This window comes from Colletotrichum phormii, assembly GCF_030913505.1.
Source record: "Colletotrichum phormii strain CBS 102054 chromosome Unknown BDP81scaffold_23, whole genome shotgun sequence".
NCBI lineage: Eukaryota > Fungi > Ascomycota > Sordariomycetes > Glomerellales > Glomerellaceae > Colletotrichum > Colletotrichum phormii.
In genome coordinates, this window is record NW_026851465.1 from 162,151 (window position 1) to 179,864 (window position 17,714).

The window sequence follows — 17,714 nt, forward strand, 5'->3', positions numbered from 1 at the left end:
TTTGGTTAGCAATTCTACGCAGCCGCCGTTCTACCGGATCAGCTGACAAGCCTAAGACAGGCTCTTAGATAGAAACCAGCGGGGACTGTAGCATGCGCATGTCGGCTAGAGCCAAACCATATAGAACAGGATCGAGTTAAACGATAGAGCAATTTGATTCCATGGGCCCAAATGCTGGAAACCCGAACAGTCAAGGCAAAGAATTCCGAGACAATACCGACTGAACGAAATTACAGAACTCCCAATAAATCTACACCCTGAATCATGCTAACAGAACTTCGTTTTCTCCCAATTGTAAATTCCAAAGACCTTGACCCAGCTAATGTTCATGCGAGAAACTGGAGCTAATAGCACAGGGTCTTCATCCTTGTCCGGCAGGTCCGTACACACGTATTGCTCCATCAATCTTGCCCTGAGATTTGATGTTTCCCATGTCAGTATAGCCTCGCACAAGCCGAAGCAAGACAAGAGCGGAACCCTCGAGCGTTTGAACTTTGATGGGGAGAATGCCGCAATTCAAAAAGGTTCTGAAATCAGTCATAACATCAATGGAGAAGCCACCGGGGACCAGCTCGCGCCCGAAAACTCCTTGAAAGGGGCCATTCGTGTCCATAGGCTTGGTACCATCTGATGAGAGTGAAATGGTAAGGACGTCTTGGGGGTCGAGTCCCGAAACAGTCGCGACCTCTTGGACAGTTCGACAGGTCACCTGCCGGAGCAAGACGTCTCTCCATGTCCACTCAGAAATCCATAGTGTCTTAGCCGCTGACAATACGAGGCCGGCAAGAAGCCACGAGAACATGGTGAAGTTAAATGGATCGACGCCAGGTACTTTCTCTCCGATAAGGAAAGCGCAGAGCAAGCCCCCAGTGACGAGGAGGACAGTGGACCCGAAGACTAGCCCGACATAAAGAGGTGCGTCAATGACGATCGAGTCCTTCTGGAATCTCCATTGTTTGGACACTGTCTCCAAGTGGTTTCGATCCTTGTTCGTTATGAGTACCCTCCGTGCCTGGTCCAGCGAATCGTCCAGAAGTGGGGACAGACGGTGTTGTGCCAGGCTACCCTCAGCGTCGACGACGGGAGTTAGAGCTAACAGCGAATGGGATAGAGAGCAAGCCGTGGAATCAGCATCATTAATCAACTTGGATCCATGCCTGAGCTTGAACACGCATGCGGTGTTTTCGGGAAGCTCGGCGATGTCAATTGCTTCAGTGAGAGCGCTGAAGGTTTTCAGGCTAGTCGAGAAGCCGGATCGGATCCAAGAGTTGGCGATGCCAATGACAGCGGCACTATCAGTGTGACGAGGGCACTGATAGTTTGAATCCCAAGATTGTGAATTTCACTCTCTGGGATATTACTGTTATCATCTTTGTGTGCGTCATCGCCAAACCTGGCTGTCAGCCATATCGTGTCGTTTGCCGAGACCGAGGCAATTTGGCGCCGAGACTGCAAGCACTTAGCCATCTCAAAAGCTAGCTTCAATGAAACCGTTGCCCAATGCATATGAAGCCGCTCAGGAGATCCACTTAAGCTCCCCCATCTTGGTACACCAGGGTGTGATCAGTCCTCGTGCCAGTCCTGTAGATCAGAGCACAGAGGTCAAGATGACCTATCGACTTGTGTACGGGCCGAGCTGAGGCGATGCTGCCCAGCACATGTTCCATACAATCGCACAACCATCGAGAGATCTCTGTGTATATTTTGCAGTACCGAGCTATATCAGAGCCTTATTTGTCGAGAGTTTCTCTCGCAGGGTCGAGATCGGACCACACATCATTGGACGAATTCTCTTCCAAGTTCTCTGTATCATGGTGGTCTTCTAGATAAAAGTCGAAGATCTCTGGCGGCCTCGAAATTAACGCAGATTGGGTTTCGTGCATCTTCTTTCATGCGGCCAAGCCCTTTGAGTGAAGCGTGACCAGGTATTTTAGTGCTTATCTGGCTTGACGGTGATTTGGTATAAATGCCTGCCATGTAGCCTATCTGTCCCAATGTCCAGGGCTTCCCGCATGCCCCCGAACCGCGGCTTTGTCAGTTACACACACCACTCAATCCTTTGAAACCGATTCCATCTTTGCTAAAGATATCAATAATGGCCTCGCCTGAGTTCATTCAGACTTTTCGGGAAACCATGGAACGGGACGCCATATTTCGTGCAGAGCCTCCACAAAACATGCCACGCCCTACCCTAGCGTTGCGAAGCCAGGATAGCCAGCATAGCCCAACTCGAGACTTGATTCGAGATGTTCGAGAAGAGACAGGTACCACACTATCTGGGGAGGGACCCGTATCTAGTGACAACGTCCCGGTTCAAGCTTCGAGAGACGCCATTGTGATTACGAATGAAGCGATGATGGCAGTCATTGATGATATGGGCGTCCGCGCAAATATGTACCCTCCCATACGGAAAGGACGTTCCATCACCATCGAATATCCTTACAAGCATCTGGTGCTCATCAGAGACCAGCTGCAATCGTACGCTCAGGACAAGAATTTGGAAAAAGGCCTTGCCCGCGCTGCCTCAGACATACTATCGACTGTCTTTGAGAGGGCCTCAGGAATTAGTCAAGTGGTCAGACGTCGTGGAATCACTAGGCAAGAAAGTGTCATGCAAGATGGAGAAGTTGCTTTCAACGAGATAGGTCATTTGTTCTTGCCCGGTAAGCTGGTTTCCAATCACCTTCCCACTGCTTTGGACGACATCACCCACATGAGATGCTTCAAAGTTGCTTCATGCAACATCTACTCTGACAGTGCTGAGTCTCGAGCTGCTGTCATTAAGGGCTTTCAGTGGAGATGGGCAAACTCAAGATTAGGTTTCTCTCTTGACTACTCTGTGATGTCTATCGATTACTTGAATGGAAAGAAATCTATCACGATAGATGATTTGGGGGTAGTACCTATGAGATCCTTGGCGATTTCCAAGAGACTGGAGGTGCGGAAGAAACTGATCGAGAGAGGCAAAAAGTACATTAAATTGTTCGATTCAGCTCCCAGCCTCTGTGACTATAGGGGGTCCTGCGAAATGGATGTCTATGGAAGGTTCCCTTTTTGACGATGTCGTTTACAAACCATGGAGATCGCCGGGGAGATCGAAGGGATGGTACATATGGAACGCCATAGTAAGATCTGATGAGTTGCTCGAAACTGCGGGCTTGAGCTGACAACTCCAAACCCCCGCAGCTCAACGGAAGGGTCATTGTAGACAACTTCACGGAACAAAGAGCAAAAGTCCCTCAGCCGGATGTAAGGCAAGAAATCTTGTACCGTATAGACGAGATGTCTGATGATACTTATCTCATATGCTCCGGGGGGGGGTGGTAGTCAAATGCCTGGTCGACCTTCGGGAAGTAACGGTAGCTGTCGATGAATTGCAGCCTGTTCGGTTCGCGAGCGTCCCTCTCGAAGGCCAAATATCTGTCTATTACGAAGTGGCAAGCCTCGTAAAGAGCTTTGTACCACTGACCTCGCTAAAAGGCTCGATTGCGAGACCACCCACAGGAATGCTATTTGTCGTGCGATGTGCGCCGCTAATAGACGTTCAATCTCTCGCAGGCAAGTATAAACTAGTCTAACACTGGGATTATGTCCACTAACTAACTGCCATGCAGAGACTACGGCCGAAAGCATGATGCGAGTGTGCTTACGAGTAGACCTCCTTGATTTCGGGAACATTGATGATGATTCCTCTGACGTCGTCTTGGATATAGTAGATGTTCTCAGACTCGCCATAAAGCTAAACGCGATCGTTTGTCTCCATAACTTCGCCCCCCTCGTTGCGAGACGATCACTTGGGAACATGAAATCACAAACTCGTCGCAGAATTCTAGGCAAGGATTTACAACAGTTCCTCTGAAACTCGGTGAACCAATACATTGGCGCTCGGAATTGGCTAACAAATACTGAGTTATGCAGACTTTATCAGGGCCATTGGAGCATTTCCTGGCACGGCGTTTCTCTGCTTGGGTGAGGCTGATGAGACCGATATAGAATTCGGCCGACTCAAACCTCATGAACTTAAGATTGAACTCAGGGAAACAGAAGGGGGAAGAAGATTCTACCAGTTCGTGGAAGCTGACGACCGTTCCGGTAGAGACGAAGCGTAACACATTAAGAGACAAAACACTTAGCGTATGTCTTACTGGTAGTTGACGTTTAGACTAGGTAGCCCAGTCTGTCTCTCGGAATTGCTAGTCAGTACAATTCGCCGGTGTACCAAATTGTCATGGCGATTGCCTTGAGACGACAGAAATTGTCTGTGGTTCAAAGTGAAGAGACACAATTCCGCATCTGTTGTTCTGGGTCTCTTCTTCGATCAATGAGTGCACATGCAAGCTTAGCTTATTAATGATAGTTCATATCCGCGGCCTAGAGGTAGATTATGACTATCAAAGACGTGGTGTTGAGCTTATTATATTGTTGAAAAACTCATGCTATCTTGAACTTACGCTCCAGAAACGTCGAGGGGAAGTGAACTTGCTCCTATATGCTCAACAGATACCACACATAACTTGTCTGTCGTAATACACAAAAAGGGGAGCGCTGCAGTATTTCCAAAAACTTCCGAAACCGAGAATCGAACTCGGGGCTATGCCTAACCTCCCACGGAGATGAGAGGGCATCATGTTGGCCACTACACCATATCGGATGTGGATACTCTTCTGGCCCTCTAGACTAGCTAGGTAGAGAAAGACAAGACAGCCCATGCAAGCTGACTGCGAAACGTGAAGGTAATACCCATACGTTAGTCAAATGATGTCTGAATTGGAGAAGTCCACCCTGACTTTCTCAGCTTGCAGAGATTGTGTAGCGGCAAGTCCTGCTCAACGTGAACTAATCTGGAGCGACACCAACTCGATGAACAGGAAATGCCGCCAGCACCATGCCTTATTGATATTATGACAAGTCACTAGCAACTCTACTTGCAGAGGTAGGGAGTTCTGTTCCCGAATGCATGGCTCCATTAGTCCACGCGGAAGTTAGGATTAATGTGGTGGCTGGATCTCTCGTTTTGGATGGCTGCGAGCAACAATGGTAGACGATAGAATCGGAGTTCTTTTACCCCCGTGGATGACTTGTTAATAGAGGCGGAGCTCAGGTGGCTATTTTATCTCGGCGAAAGTATCATCCCGGCTGATCATATTGAAATGGTGCTCGTTGCTGGTTGAAAACAAGCTACGACCAAGCCTCGTCAGTACCTCGTTCTCCGAACATTGAACGGATACGTAAGGTACGTACAATAGAGCCGTCGAATCATAGCACCCGGCGTGAAGCAATGTTCGAAGTTGTGTAGACTTCCAAATGGACAATAGTTGCCTCCCAATCTAACCGGTTTGTTATGTCAGTAACTTGATTAAAGAAGATGTTGCTGCGTGAGCGGAGTTGAGCCGGAACTATCTCGTTGAAGCATGCCGTTGCGCAACTCCACCCATGGATCTGAGAGCAGACATTCCATAGCCCATTGAAAGCCAAGCCAGGTCGTTATTTAAATCACGTAAACAAGAATCCTAAGAAATTAATGAAGCGGTCTTCAGCCGTTGATGGAACGAGCAAGCCCGCGAATATATTGCGGTGGTCACCGTCGGTTTTGTGTCGTACTCACGCCGAGACTGCTCTCTGTTCTTAACGCTTGTACTTGACGCAGCCTCTCAGCGTTTACAGTACCTGTTCTCAGCAGGACCCACAGTAAGAGCTGTCTCGGTCCAAGTTGACTAAACAGAAATCCGGTGTGGAAACTCGACGCCATTACCCTTCAGCGCGGCGCAAAGAGATTGAAAACGTATGCAATGTTCAGATGACATACTCCGTATGCATTATCTCAGTCAAATATGGCAATGTTGAAAAGAAGCGGCTAAGCCGCCACTCGGGTGACCAAAAAATAAAAAAAATAAAAATTGGCCGATGTTGCCCGCATCTGCCACCAAAATCCATGCCATTTATTCTGTCACCCGAGTGGCCGCTACACCGAAGGTCTGTCGGAAGTTGAACCCCAATTTTGTCCCATGCAGAATCCTCACAAGTCCATGTCGTCAATCATTGTCGTGCTAATGGCAGCAATCGCATGACGATTAAATTCGAAAGCCGAAACAAAAAGAATGGGAAAACGAAATTTTCTTCTCCCTGTCGAGCAGTTGCATCTGCCCGGTCTAATCAAACTCGGTGGATTGACCACGCGGCAATCGCCCCCGGGCGAACGACTTTAGTTCCGGGCAGAAATCATGTCGAGCGTTGCGGGCAGAGAAGCGCACGAACCACTGAACTATGCTGCTCGCGCACAGCGGGTAGGAACTGTGAGAGTTTTGGCTAGGGAGTGTTTATTTTCACATGGGAAACGAAAAATAGCCTTGACTCGTGAGTTAGCCAAGCATGGTACACATTAAGAGTCAGGTTGGTTCAACCACGGCACATCACAGAGAACAAGACAAGATATTTTTCCAAGAAAGGCTGTCATTTATACAGGCTGTAAAGAAGATAAGGTATCTACAGAATAGAAAGCTGCCGCTAATCCCATCACCACTAAGGGTAACCTTGACCCGGGGCGAATGGTTTTGTTTTAGAAGAGCGTAACAAAGTCAAATCTCAAAAACGGATACGACTTAGATCTTGCCGTAGCCAGCGCTGCTGCTGGAGACGGAAGAGGCGGCGACGGCATCGGGGATATCGGCGCTGCCAAACTTGTTGAGGACGCTGGTGTCGGCGCCGGTGAAGGTGCCGGAGCTGGAGAAGCTGTTGGCCTGGCAAGAGCGGCCCATCTTGGATGAGCAGTCCGCAGCGTTGGAGGAGGTGATGGCGAGGGTGGCACCGCCGCCGCCGGCCTCAATGACGGTCTCGACGTTGCTGAAGACGTTGCCCTCAGCGAGGACATAGCCGCCGGAGGTGACCTCGAAGCCGTGGCCGGTGGACTCGGACCAGTAGTTGTTCAGGGCGTGGACGAAAGAGTTTCCGTTGACCTTGGGGGCACGGCCTAGAATTGTGAGTTAGTCTTCTTATCCTTTTTGCTGATGCGATCTTGCTGTCTTGTTGGCTTACCAGAGAAGTGGTGGATGTAGTTGTTCATGTAGGTGATGGTGTCGCTGGAGCCGGCGAAGTAGTTGACCCAGTAGTGGTAGCCGTCGCAGGTGGCGGAGTAGTCGCTCTGGCCATCGAACTCGCAGTTGGAGACGGTCACCTTGCCGGAGGCAGCGGTGCCGAGAACGAGGTGCTGGCGGCCAATCTTGGAGGTCTGGAGTCGGGCCTTGTTAGTGATGTTCAACAAGAGAAGATCTCAGAGTAGTGAGCACTTACGGTGACGTGGTCGATCCAGACGTTGTCGGTGGTGTCGAGAGTGATGGCATCACCACCCCAGACGTACTTGGGGTTGATGTTCTCAATCTTGATGTTCTGGATGATGACGTTCTTGGCACCGGCGATTCTCAAACCCTTGCCGACAATGACACCCTTGGAGCCGGATCCGATGATGGACTTGTTGGAGGCGACCTTGATGGGGTTAAGACCGGCCTTGTTGTAGGTCACGGAGACGGAGGGGGCGTTGGACTGGTAGTTGTCGCACCACGAGTCCTTGTTGATGGCGACCTGGCAGGCGGAAGCGGTTCCCCAGGGAGCGCAGCCAGTCTCGGTGGCACTGCCATCCGCATCGGTGAAGTCGAAGGTCTTGGTCAGGACGATGACACGGGCGGACGAGTCGCCGAGGTACGAGACCAGCTCGTCGTTGGTGGTGGGGGTGACGGCAGTAGCAGAGCCTCCGCCAGTGACGCCAGAGGCGAAACCCTCGGGGGTACCGGTGACGGAGACGGCAGCAACCTGCTGAGCAAGGGCCGCAGCGGCCAAAAGGAAGGACTTGGCGAACATCTTGGAAAAAATGTGTAGAAAAGAGTTGAACGAATGAAAGAATGAGTGACTGTGGGGATAAAACAACAAGAGAGAACAGACCGACAGAGCAAGGCAACCTCGAGTTGATATACCATTGAAGGCTGAGATAGAAACTGGGTCTTTCGAGGAGCTCACCCGAGCCATTGGATCACCCTATTCCCATGAATCCATCAACTTGCCATCGACAACACGATGGATTAGGCCATGGCATGGATCGTTGGCCGCTGGCCGCGTAGTACGGGCCCCCTTGGTGATGCGGGCGCGTAAACAACCATGGAATTGAATATATGACGGGGGCTTCCCGCTCCACACACAAGTCCAATGGCAGAGCCAACGGTTACTGAAACAGGCAATGATGGCTGGTCATCCGAAGCGCCATCCCGGACGTCGAGGTCGTGGCCGGGGCGGTTCGTGGCACAGACCTAATCAATGCAAAGCTCCGATCGACGCAAGACGGAGTACGTCCTGTGTGACATTAATTCTGCCAGGTCCACCCCATCCTGCCACGCGGGTCCGTCCCGAAGGAAACGAGCCTCTCACAGGCTCCCAGAAACCATTTTGGACTTTGACAAACCACAAAAAATCCCATCAGCATCCAGGTTTGGGGTCCTTTGCGGCTCCGTAGCTCACTTCCCAAGTTCCCATATGTTGGAACCCATGTTGGGACTGGCAAAAATACCCCTGACCTCCCGCAGCGGAGACTACTCCCCCCACCACCCGAATCAGACATTCACAAAATCATTTCAGGGGTGGCTGTCAGACAGTCAGACAACGTACGAGTCCCAGTCCGCGAGGCTCTCGTATCCTCTATGTTTAGCCATGACAGCCTCCCGGGCAATAAAGCTACAACAAGATGGAGCTGCAGGAGAGACAGCATGGAACCCGCATGGCAGTTGCCATCACGCATTGTAATCGCCCCCTCCCCTCCTCACCACCAGACCCGGGACTAAGGATCGTGGGGGATTTATTTCGTCTGAAACTATGCTGTATTCGGAACTCACCGACACTGAACAGGGAACGACCAGGTGGAGAAATGCCAGCAAACATAACGTGACGTGACATTCCAGATAAATTTGAACCCGAGTACTCCGTAGGGACTGGACCATACGGATACATACGCAAACACACATACGGACGGGAACGGAAATTTTTTTGTGGTTCATTGATGACTTTTTGGCAGGCCCGACACAATGCAACCAGGAACCGCACTGTCTCTCCCCTGAGAAGTAGCAATAGGGGAGCCGAGGGCGGTGTAAGGTATTGATGGCAGCCAGACCCCGTTGGAGCGGGTTGTTGCATCATTTGACGTTAGGCGAGTCTTTCTCGGTTCATTGTGCTTGGTTTTTAATATCGAGTGTTTGAGAAGCCGCGACACAAATCAATATATTCAACTGGGGACGCGTAACATATCGGTGAGGTGCCAAGGCAAGATAATGAACTTTGGTCTCCAGTTGAGGTCTTGCTCAGCCGCGCCGATGGGAGACGAGCGATGAGGCGGATTGTTCCGGGGTCTCCCGGCCGAGAGCTTGTTGCCAGTTGGTCCACGTAATTCCCCTGTTCGTCCAGTTTCGCCTCCACCTTGGCGATGGTTCAAAGGCAACGATGCATGAGCTGTCGAGGAGACAAATTAGTTAATATGGAAAAGAAGTGAACGAGATTGAAATGCGTCAGTAGGTGCACGAGAACCGGAGTTTATCCTGATTACTATCGCCGTTCGGATGAGGAAGATTTTTTATAGTTGCATGGAATTCACAGAAAAGTCATGCACCCTGCCCGTTCTTCGCAAATGAGGCAGGAGTGCTCCGTAGATATTGTTTCATCAAAGCCTTTGAAGACGTTTGCCAAGAACGCCAAGAAGAATCCCAGGGAACGGCTGCAACCTCATAGTTGACAACATCAATGATCAGACTAAGCAGTGGAATGATTATACATGTATTCTCTATCCGTATAACTCGACTATACAGCAACTATATCCTGAGACCAATATCCCGATTCTCGAAAGCCGCGGTAATCTGCACGCGCTTGGATCGGGCGCTTCTGATTTTGTGTTTTAAGGTTCTCTTACAATGCTACGCCATCGCCAGGTGGCCCCTCTTCACTGAAGGCGATAACAGACAGTGCTATTACAAGATTAGCCGGGGGCCCGCGTTCCCACGTTCCGAAAGTTTCTGCTGATAACCCATCTCCACTCTCAAGAGCGCACGTCTGGGGGCAGTTGTCGAACTCTGTTGCGCACCAGCAACTCCAGAGTCAGTGGTATTTTTTGAGTTCAAAGACTCGCTGCACGCACAAAGTCAATTTGACTGCTGCCAAGACTTTATCGTAAGTTGGCCTATCCGTTCTGCTGGTGTACGATTTTAGGTGGGTGTGGTAATCGTGGGAGTAGTTCTGCACCAGGCTGGGTGGGGGAGGGCTCCAGCGCTCATCTGCGGGCTTTACGGGCAGAATTTCGACATTCGGCGGATCTGTGAGCAGAGCCCTAGACCGCTGATCATCATTCTCCGGTAGTGATTGACGGCAGATTTTGAGGGTTTGGTGGGCTGTGACGACAGAACCATGCGATTGTTGGAGGAACATTGATCTCCCCATATTGGTATGCAATATGGATGGGATAAAAGGACCTTCGACCCTTGAAGTTGACAACTAGACAATCAACTCAGCTGTGAATGAGGCCCACGAATTATCTCGATAGATGAATTACACTGATTGTCAACTCGTGTTGGGTTAACTTGAGTCATCACAAGTCTGAACACGAAATTTAGCAACTGACAGCGGACTTAAAAAATTGTCAAAATTGCGAGGTTAGTTTCAAGGGTCAATTTCCGACGGTCCGTCACTCTTGCTAGGGCGAAAGTACATGTCAGACTGATGGAAGGGGTGAGTCTTTGCGGCAGGGTAAGGCTTTCCAACACAAGTAAGTGTAGGAATCGAAACTTCGAAACTTCGGCATACGTAACTGCTAAGGAGGTTACCTAATTGATGCCAGAAGTTTCCAACTCTACGAAACCATATTCGCGATTCCTTTTGTTTGACTGAATCGTTCGGTCATAGGTGTAGAGTAAGATTGCAGTCAGTGGGGGAAGTGAGGCCTTGGCTAAGACACCGACTAGGGAAACTGCACGTGTTCACCATTTGTAGTGCTAATTGAGTCTATTACATTCTTTCACAGGTAGAACTATGAACTTCACCAGAAAATGATACAATACTCCTGCGTAGGCTTCGTTTCTTGAAGGCATGAGATAGTTACGGCCAAGATACACTGCTGCTCTCCAAGGACCGACCATCCAGAGAACGACCACGGCGTGAAGAAGAGACGAAAGAGAACTAACATCTCATTAAACGAAATTGGATTTTCTCCTTCAACTCAGCTGTAGAAAGGAGTTCCAACTTCTGAATAAACCACATCGCTTGCATGCGGAGGGGCCAAATTGCAGACTTGAATTCAGATCCAAAATGTACGAGTCGGCATTCCGGAGTTTAGGGTTTGCAGCAGCCCAGCTTAAGCAACAGTGCGTGCGTCACGGCCGCGCAATGTAGGTGTTGGTTCCACGGGGTCGTATACGACAAATAGTGGTAGCAATTATCACTCGTCTGTTGGTGATCCTATTGCTTGTTCTTCTTGTTGTTCTATCTTACATTGTAGGCAGGAGTCGGTCGAAGTAGGTAGTGACGGCCTGGGTGGTTGTCCCACCTTTATCCGGCCGTGATGACTAAGCCAGTTGTCCCACTTCGCCCAGGGCAGGTGCCAGCCAGCCCATGGTACCTGCCTATTACTCCTTATCAGCCTTTGCTGTTCCAACAACTTTAGTCTTTGAGATCAGCAAAGTTCAAGTCGAACGAACCTCTTGCATTCAATTCCAAAAACTGCACATGGTATACATTTTTCAAGAACGAAGTGTTGCATAGCTTTCTTGAACATGTTGCCAATTGGTGGAGGAATCAATCGTCTTTCACTCAGGTGGCTGGTGTAGAATGTTTCCTCGGATGAAATGCCGAAAGAGTGGGAATCGATGGTGCAAGATGTGCATCAATGGCGTTCATCACAACGGTTTTCATAAGCGCCACCAACCACCGATAGAGCTCAGATGGTGTCATTGGTTTAGACTGACATCTTGACATGGGCACCGCGGAGATTCGGCCTTGTTTCGACAACGTCAAGTTCCCCAAGGGCCTGAAAACACTGTGTTCATGCCATGTTCTGCTATGTGAGCCTACAGTGCCAGCGCCTTATCACGAATTGTCAGGTTTCGATGCGTCAATCGGCAATCCTCTCCACTGAGGACCCCCATTGACAATACAACTCCCGCATGACGCTGTCGGCTCCTGCCGAAGAGAGAAAGCTTCAATTGACTGTCTGATATCAGAATTTGACTTGCAGAGTATAAGATCCAAAGCCATGTAGTCGTTCGGAACCTCATACCGACGACCTTCAGCCAAGTCGCTCGTCCCATCTTGTCGCCAGCTCGAAGAACCTGCCCGAAGACAACTTCTGAGGCTTCGCCCATCGTCAAGACCATGCACTTCTCCCGACTCTCCGCGTTGGTTCTGGCCAGCAAATTGGTCAGTGCCGGGAAGGGTCCCTTTCTCGAGCAGATTAATGACTCGACCTGGGTCATTGGAAATGATCACTGGAACCTAACCCAGGGTTCGCTATACGCAACCAAGCTTTTCTGGGAGGGTGTTCCGGGCGCCAATCTTGTGGGTTCGGCGGCCGGCCACTACGTCGGCTACGGTAACACAACCATCTCATCGCAACTTTACTTGATGAAGCTGTGCTGACTGACATATCGCAAAAAGATGGAGAGAACAATCTCCAGTTCACAAACGCCACAATTGCATCCCGCGGTACGGACTACATCGATGTCAGCTTCTCCGCTGCTGCAGGCGACTTCCACTGGGTAATCTTTGACGACTTGACCGGCGCGTACCAGTACTTCGTCAACCGGGCCCTCCCCGACATCAGCATTCTCCGGACTCTGTGGAGGTTGGCCCCCGACGTCTTCCCCAACGGTCGCACCCACCTCAAGGACGAGCCCCTGCCCGACTTCTCGCTGTACGCCACCGCGACCAATGTCCAGGATGAGACCTGGCAACTGGCCGATGGATCCTTCATCACAAAGTACGACTGGTCCAACGCCGTCAGGGATCGTGATTTCTATGGCGTCTATGGTCCCAAGGCCGGGTCTTGGTACATCCATCCCACGACGGAGTATTACAACAGCGATCACCTTAGCCAGACTTTGACGGTGAGTATACAGGAGACTCCTGCAATCTCTTGTGCAAATTTCTGACCTGATGACAAGATCCACCGAGAGTCAAAGACTGGAGATGCCGTCCAGCTCAATGTCGTTCAGGACACTTCTCACTTCCGCGTTGGCAAGACGGTGCCTCAACCAGCCGGCAAGGTCTGGGGACCTTGGCTGTGGTACCTCGTAAGAAGACCTTAATCACACGAAAATCCATGTCTCAATATCACTGACATTTTCACGCAAAGAACAACGGAGACGTAGCGGATGCCGCGCAAAAGCACAAGGAAGAGGTCAAACACGTTCCTTACACTTGGTTCAAGGACACAGCCTACCACTCTCGCGGCGGAGTCCAGGGAACTCTGGTCCTCTCTGACGGCCGTCCCGCCTCAGGCGCCGCAGTCTTTCTCGGCGACACCGACACGACCATCCGCCCCTCGATTCAAGGCAAGAACTACTACTACACAACGTACACCAACGACAAGGGCCGCTTCTCCTTTGACAATGTTCGCACGGGCGGGTACGCCGTCTACGCCACCTCCAACGGCGGAAAGCTGGCCGACGTGTACACAAACTTCACTGCACCCCTGACGATCACCAAGGACAAGACGCTGAACCTCGGCGAGCTCTCGTGGACAATTCCGAAGAGCAAGCGTATCTTCCAGGTGGGCGAGTTCGATAAGAAGGCCAACGGATTCAAGAATGGCGGTGTGCCTTACCAGCACGGTGTGGCGGCGGAGAGCCCCGCGAACCTGACCTTCACCGCCGGCAAATCTCAGAACGAGGACTGGTACTTTGCGCAGTCCGCCATCGGAAAGTGGACGATCGAGTTCGATATTGCCTCGGTGGACCTCGCCGCCAACAAGACGGCGCTGCTGAGCGTGTCGCTGGCTGGGTACTCGCAGAGCGCGGCTTTAGATATTGACGTCAACGGGCAGGTTTACGGTTCTCTGAGCAAGGACACGTTGACGAGCGATCCTGCTCTGTACCGGTCCGGCAAGGTCAGCGGCGAGTGGCGGTTCTTCCAATACAAGATCGATACCGACGTCCTCAAGGCTGGGCAGAATACTGTTGGATTCACGGTTACTCTTTACACCCAGTGGCGAGGTTTCTTGTATGACAGCATCATCTTCGAATGGCTTTAGGTCAGCAAGTCGTCTGAATTCGATCATGCGTGGCCATGAGAGTTAAAGAAACTAATGACATAAGAGACTATGACTACTGGGAACGCTAATTTTCTACTACTACCGCTGCCGCTACTACTGTTGCTGTTGCTGCTGAAGCCGAAGTAGTTCCTGGAGCTGCTGCTGTTGATGTGCAGTCATTTGGCCTCCCAAGTTCTGGCCTGAAGTACCTGCATTGTTGGTATTGCTTTGCTGTGCACCCATGGCTGCATTTGAGCCGCTCATTCCAGAGCTTGCCATACCAATGTTGCCCAGACCAGCATTGCCGAGACCAGTGTTGCCTAGACTGGTGTTTCCGAGACTAGCGTTGCCCATGTTGTTGTTGCCCATCCCCATGTTCCCCATGCCTATGTTGTTCATGTTGCCAAACCCGGCCTGAGATGGCTGCGAGGCCATGAGACTGCCCTGATTTTGTAGGTTATTGAACCCGGACCCGGTCATTCCCATGTTTGGCATGCCCATTCCCATCATACCTAGCTGTTGCATATTCTGGAAGCCACCGGGCACCGCGAGGCCCTGCTGAAATCCACCCTGCTGAGGTATTCCAAGCCCTTGCCCACCGAAGCCGAATTGGTTGCGGTTGAAGTCGTCGTAGCGATGCTCCTTCTTGTGAGCAAGCTCATTTTCCAGGCGCTCGTGTCTCACCGAGTAGAGATACGCGTTGAACTCATGCGATACCTTTGCCACCTTCTCAAAGTGCTCGCCCTTGACGATGATGGGTCCTGGGATATGATTCTCCTGCTGATGGAATTCGGCTAGCGCCACGGCCGTTTGGAAGGCATTTCTGATCTGTCTTCCGTTCCAAACTGGCTTGTGGTCATCTCTCATGGTCTGTAATTTCCAGAGAGTGGTGGAAAGAGCTATGATTCTCATCGCGGTTGAATCTCACGTGCTGAGATGGGTCCCCTGGCGCAGCTGCGACTGAGAGTCCTTCCGTGCGATTCATTTGCACTTCCCAGATCTTCTTCGTTTGCTCATGGGTGAGGGGTGGATAGTACAAGGCCATGGACATGCGGGATTTGAAGGCCTCATCAAAGAAGCCTACTTTGTTAGTCGTGAGAAAGAGGATGCCTTCGTAGTATTCCATCACCCGAAGGAAAACTGCACTCAGAAGTCAGAAAAATTACCATACTTGATCCAACATGGAAACAAGTAGCCAACCGCAAATGTACCAGATACTAGTGCATTTCGCTCAATGTTGTCTTGGCTTCTTTCAGCCAGGAAGACGTCGGCTTCGTCTAGAAGCAAGACACACTCCCAGGCTTGTGCCATCTGGAAAGCGGCCTGAAGATTGGATTCTACTTCGGTTGGAGTCATCCCCAGGTCACCTGTTCTGCAAATCAGAGTCCCGTTCTGATTGATCCAAAGGTGTGGTACGCACCGCAAGTGATTGGCAATAATGGCTTATTGTAGTAGGCCGCAACGGTTTCTGCGATCAAAACTGTTAGTTTACGTTGCGATTGCCAGCATGAAATTGGAAAGGGATACTTACCAGCAGCTGAAGTTTTGCCTACTCCAGGAACCCCATGCAATAGCACGATAAGCCCCTTTCCTGTATTTTGTCAGCCTTCAAGATCTCTTAGACGAACGCCCATCAGTCCCATACCTTTGTCCTGGATGATATCGAATTGGCGCCGCTCAGACTTGTTCTTGCGAAAGTGAGTTGCCATCAGAGACTTGATGATGGTCCTGTGGCCGTCGTCTATTTGAAGATAGTCCCATGCCTCCTTATCTTCTCCCATTCTCGTGAGACTATGTCCTTGAGTTTCGAGTGAGCCAGACCCGAGGGGTGTACAAGCTGGATTTCAAGTGTTAGCAATTTCTATTGACTCCTCCCCGAAAGACTGATCATTGACTTACCCCACCGACGTGTACGCAAAACAAAAGCAAAAACCCTATCGGGAAGCAGGAGAGTCTCATTTCCTTCAGGAGGTTCTCGGCCGTATACCTCTCCAGGCTGAGATTGATCGGTATAGTTGAGAACGTCCTCGGCCATCCGAGTATCCCACATTCTGTCATCGTCTCTTCCTGGGGGCTCGGGTGGAGGAGGATTATCATCGAGCGATGTTTTCTGTCCTTCGTTATTTCCGGCCAAGCCCCAACTACCTCTGGACGATCTTCCGGGCTTCCAACTTGGAATTTCTTGTAGGCAACGATGGAAATCCACAACTACTGGGCTTTCAACGGCCTCCGAAATCATGACAGCGGAAGTGAGTGCTCCTGTCTCGGGACGGCGAAGAATAGTTCCCTCGGGTTCGTATATGAGACTTTGACCTCGGTAAATAACTGTAAGACCATTTTGTGTAGGATATGAAGTCCTGTCCTCTGGTCTTGCAGTCTGCCACATTAATGAAGCCATCTCGCTCTGCGACGTTCAGTGGAAGAATCGGGAGGGAACGAACGCTTGTCAGATCCCTGTATATCTCAAACTTGAAGTCTTTGAAGACACGAATGAACCGGGTGCCATCATAGTCCAGGTGATAGCATTCGATCACGAAAGGGAGAGGCTTCAAGTCGTTCAAAGCACCTCCTAGCTGGAGATGGGCTTGTTGAGACGAAGAGCGCCAATTTTCGGATCTCTGACCTCCTTTACCTTGGACTACACGCCAAAGCTTCTGGGGGACCGCCGGATCTTTGACGTAGACGATACTTCCCGGTTTGAAGACATGCCATAGCTCTTGGTAGTGAACCCGGACATCGCTTGCTCCCTCGATTGCTTTTCCTAGGGGAAGAATGTACTTGTCCATGAAAGACACGAGAGTGCCTAGGTCCTCAGATGCTTCTTGGAGTTCATCTCGGGTCAAAGAATTCCAGTCGTATGCAGGAGTGAATATGATGCCGTCTCTCGCCTCTCTTGTCATTGCCGGCTTTGCATCCTCCTTCGTTTCGTTTTCTTCGCTGGCGTCGGCTTCATTCGACGCTTTTGGAATCTCGATGTCTGTCAAGTCGGGGTGCTGACGCAGGGTGGAAGCTCTCAGAGGCCAACTGCAGTTAGGGGTAGAATGATGAATTACTGAAATCTGCTCCTCCCTCGACGTGTACTCCCTGCGCTGTATATATATCTGAGCTGCTCCTTTGTTGCTTGGACTCCTTGCTACCTCTAACTAGCCCCTATCCGGGAGGGCCCTGACAATGTCTTCGTCTCTGTCTTTGTAATTGAGACAGAGATTCTGAATCTCTGTCAATCGTTCGCGGATCTTAGGTTCGAGGCATTGGAGAACTTTGAAAGGGCGAGAAATTGTGATATTCTTCGCCGAAGCCAGGGCTCCATTCGTCAGTTTACTGATGATTCTTCTTACTGGCAAAGAACTGACTGTAATCATCGAAGGGATGACTTTGATGCCGTTGTCCCGGGCTTGTAGGATGAAGGATTTAGCATGTGTTCGTCCACTGAAGTCGCCTCGAAAGAATT

At 50.6% G+C, this 17,714-nt stretch overlaps 4 protein-coding genes and 1 non-coding gene across 5 annotated transcripts; 1 reads left to right on the top strand and 4 right to left on the bottom strand.

Moving 5' to 3' along the window:
• Positions 1 to 4,564: 4,564 nt before the first annotated feature.
• Positions 4,565 to 4,651, bottom strand: BDP81DRAFT_t295. Its single transcript has one exon. It is a non-coding gene; the product is annotated as a tRNA-Glu (tRNA).
• Positions 4,652 to 6,599: 1,948 nt separating this feature from the next.
• BDP81DRAFT_303639 (pectin lyase fold/virulence factor) lies at positions 6,600 to 7,575 on the bottom strand (the record flags this gene model as incomplete). Its single annotated transcript, XM_060583142.1, has 3 exons — positions 6,600 to 6,967; positions 7,033 to 7,225; positions 7,288 to 7,575. Coding segments are annotated over 3 exons (849 nt in total), but the record flags the coding sequence as incomplete, so codon positions are not given.
• Positions 7,339 to 8,178, bottom strand: BDP81DRAFT_437104 (uncharacterized protein). Its single transcript, XM_060591196.1, has one exon. The coding sequence runs from the start codon at positions 7,965 to 7,967 to the stop codon at positions 7,659 to 7,661; it is 309 nt and encodes a 102-aa protein (XP_060440630.1). The 5' UTR covers positions 7,968 to 8,178; the 3' UTR covers positions 7,339 to 7,658.
• Positions 8,179 to 12,387: 4,209 nt separating this feature from the next.
• Positions 12,388 to 14,263, top strand: BDP81DRAFT_329264 (polysaccharide lyase family 4, domain III-domain-containing protein; the record flags this gene model as incomplete). The annotated part of the gene is made up of 4 exons (XM_060585293.1): positions 12,388 to 12,604; positions 12,670 to 13,118; positions 13,176 to 13,304; positions 13,367 to 14,263. 4 exons carry the CDS (start codon positions 12,388 to 12,390, stop codon positions 14,261 to 14,263), a joined length of 1,692 nt encoding a protein of 563 aa, XP_060440631.1.
• Positions 14,264 to 15,119: 856 nt separating this feature from the next.
• Positions 15,120 to 17,163, bottom strand: BDP81DRAFT_329399 (uncharacterized protein; the record flags this gene model as incomplete). The annotated part of the gene is made up of 7 exons (XM_060585305.1): positions 15,120 to 15,403; positions 15,475 to 15,630; positions 15,684 to 15,731; positions 15,795 to 15,854; positions 15,909 to 16,100; positions 16,163 to 16,522; positions 16,590 to 17,163. The coding sequence occupies 7 exons, from the start codon at positions 17,161 to 17,163 to the stop codon at positions 15,120 to 15,122; spliced, it is 1,674 nt and encodes a 557-aa protein (XP_060440632.1).
• Positions 17,164 to 17,714: the final 551 nt, after the last annotated feature.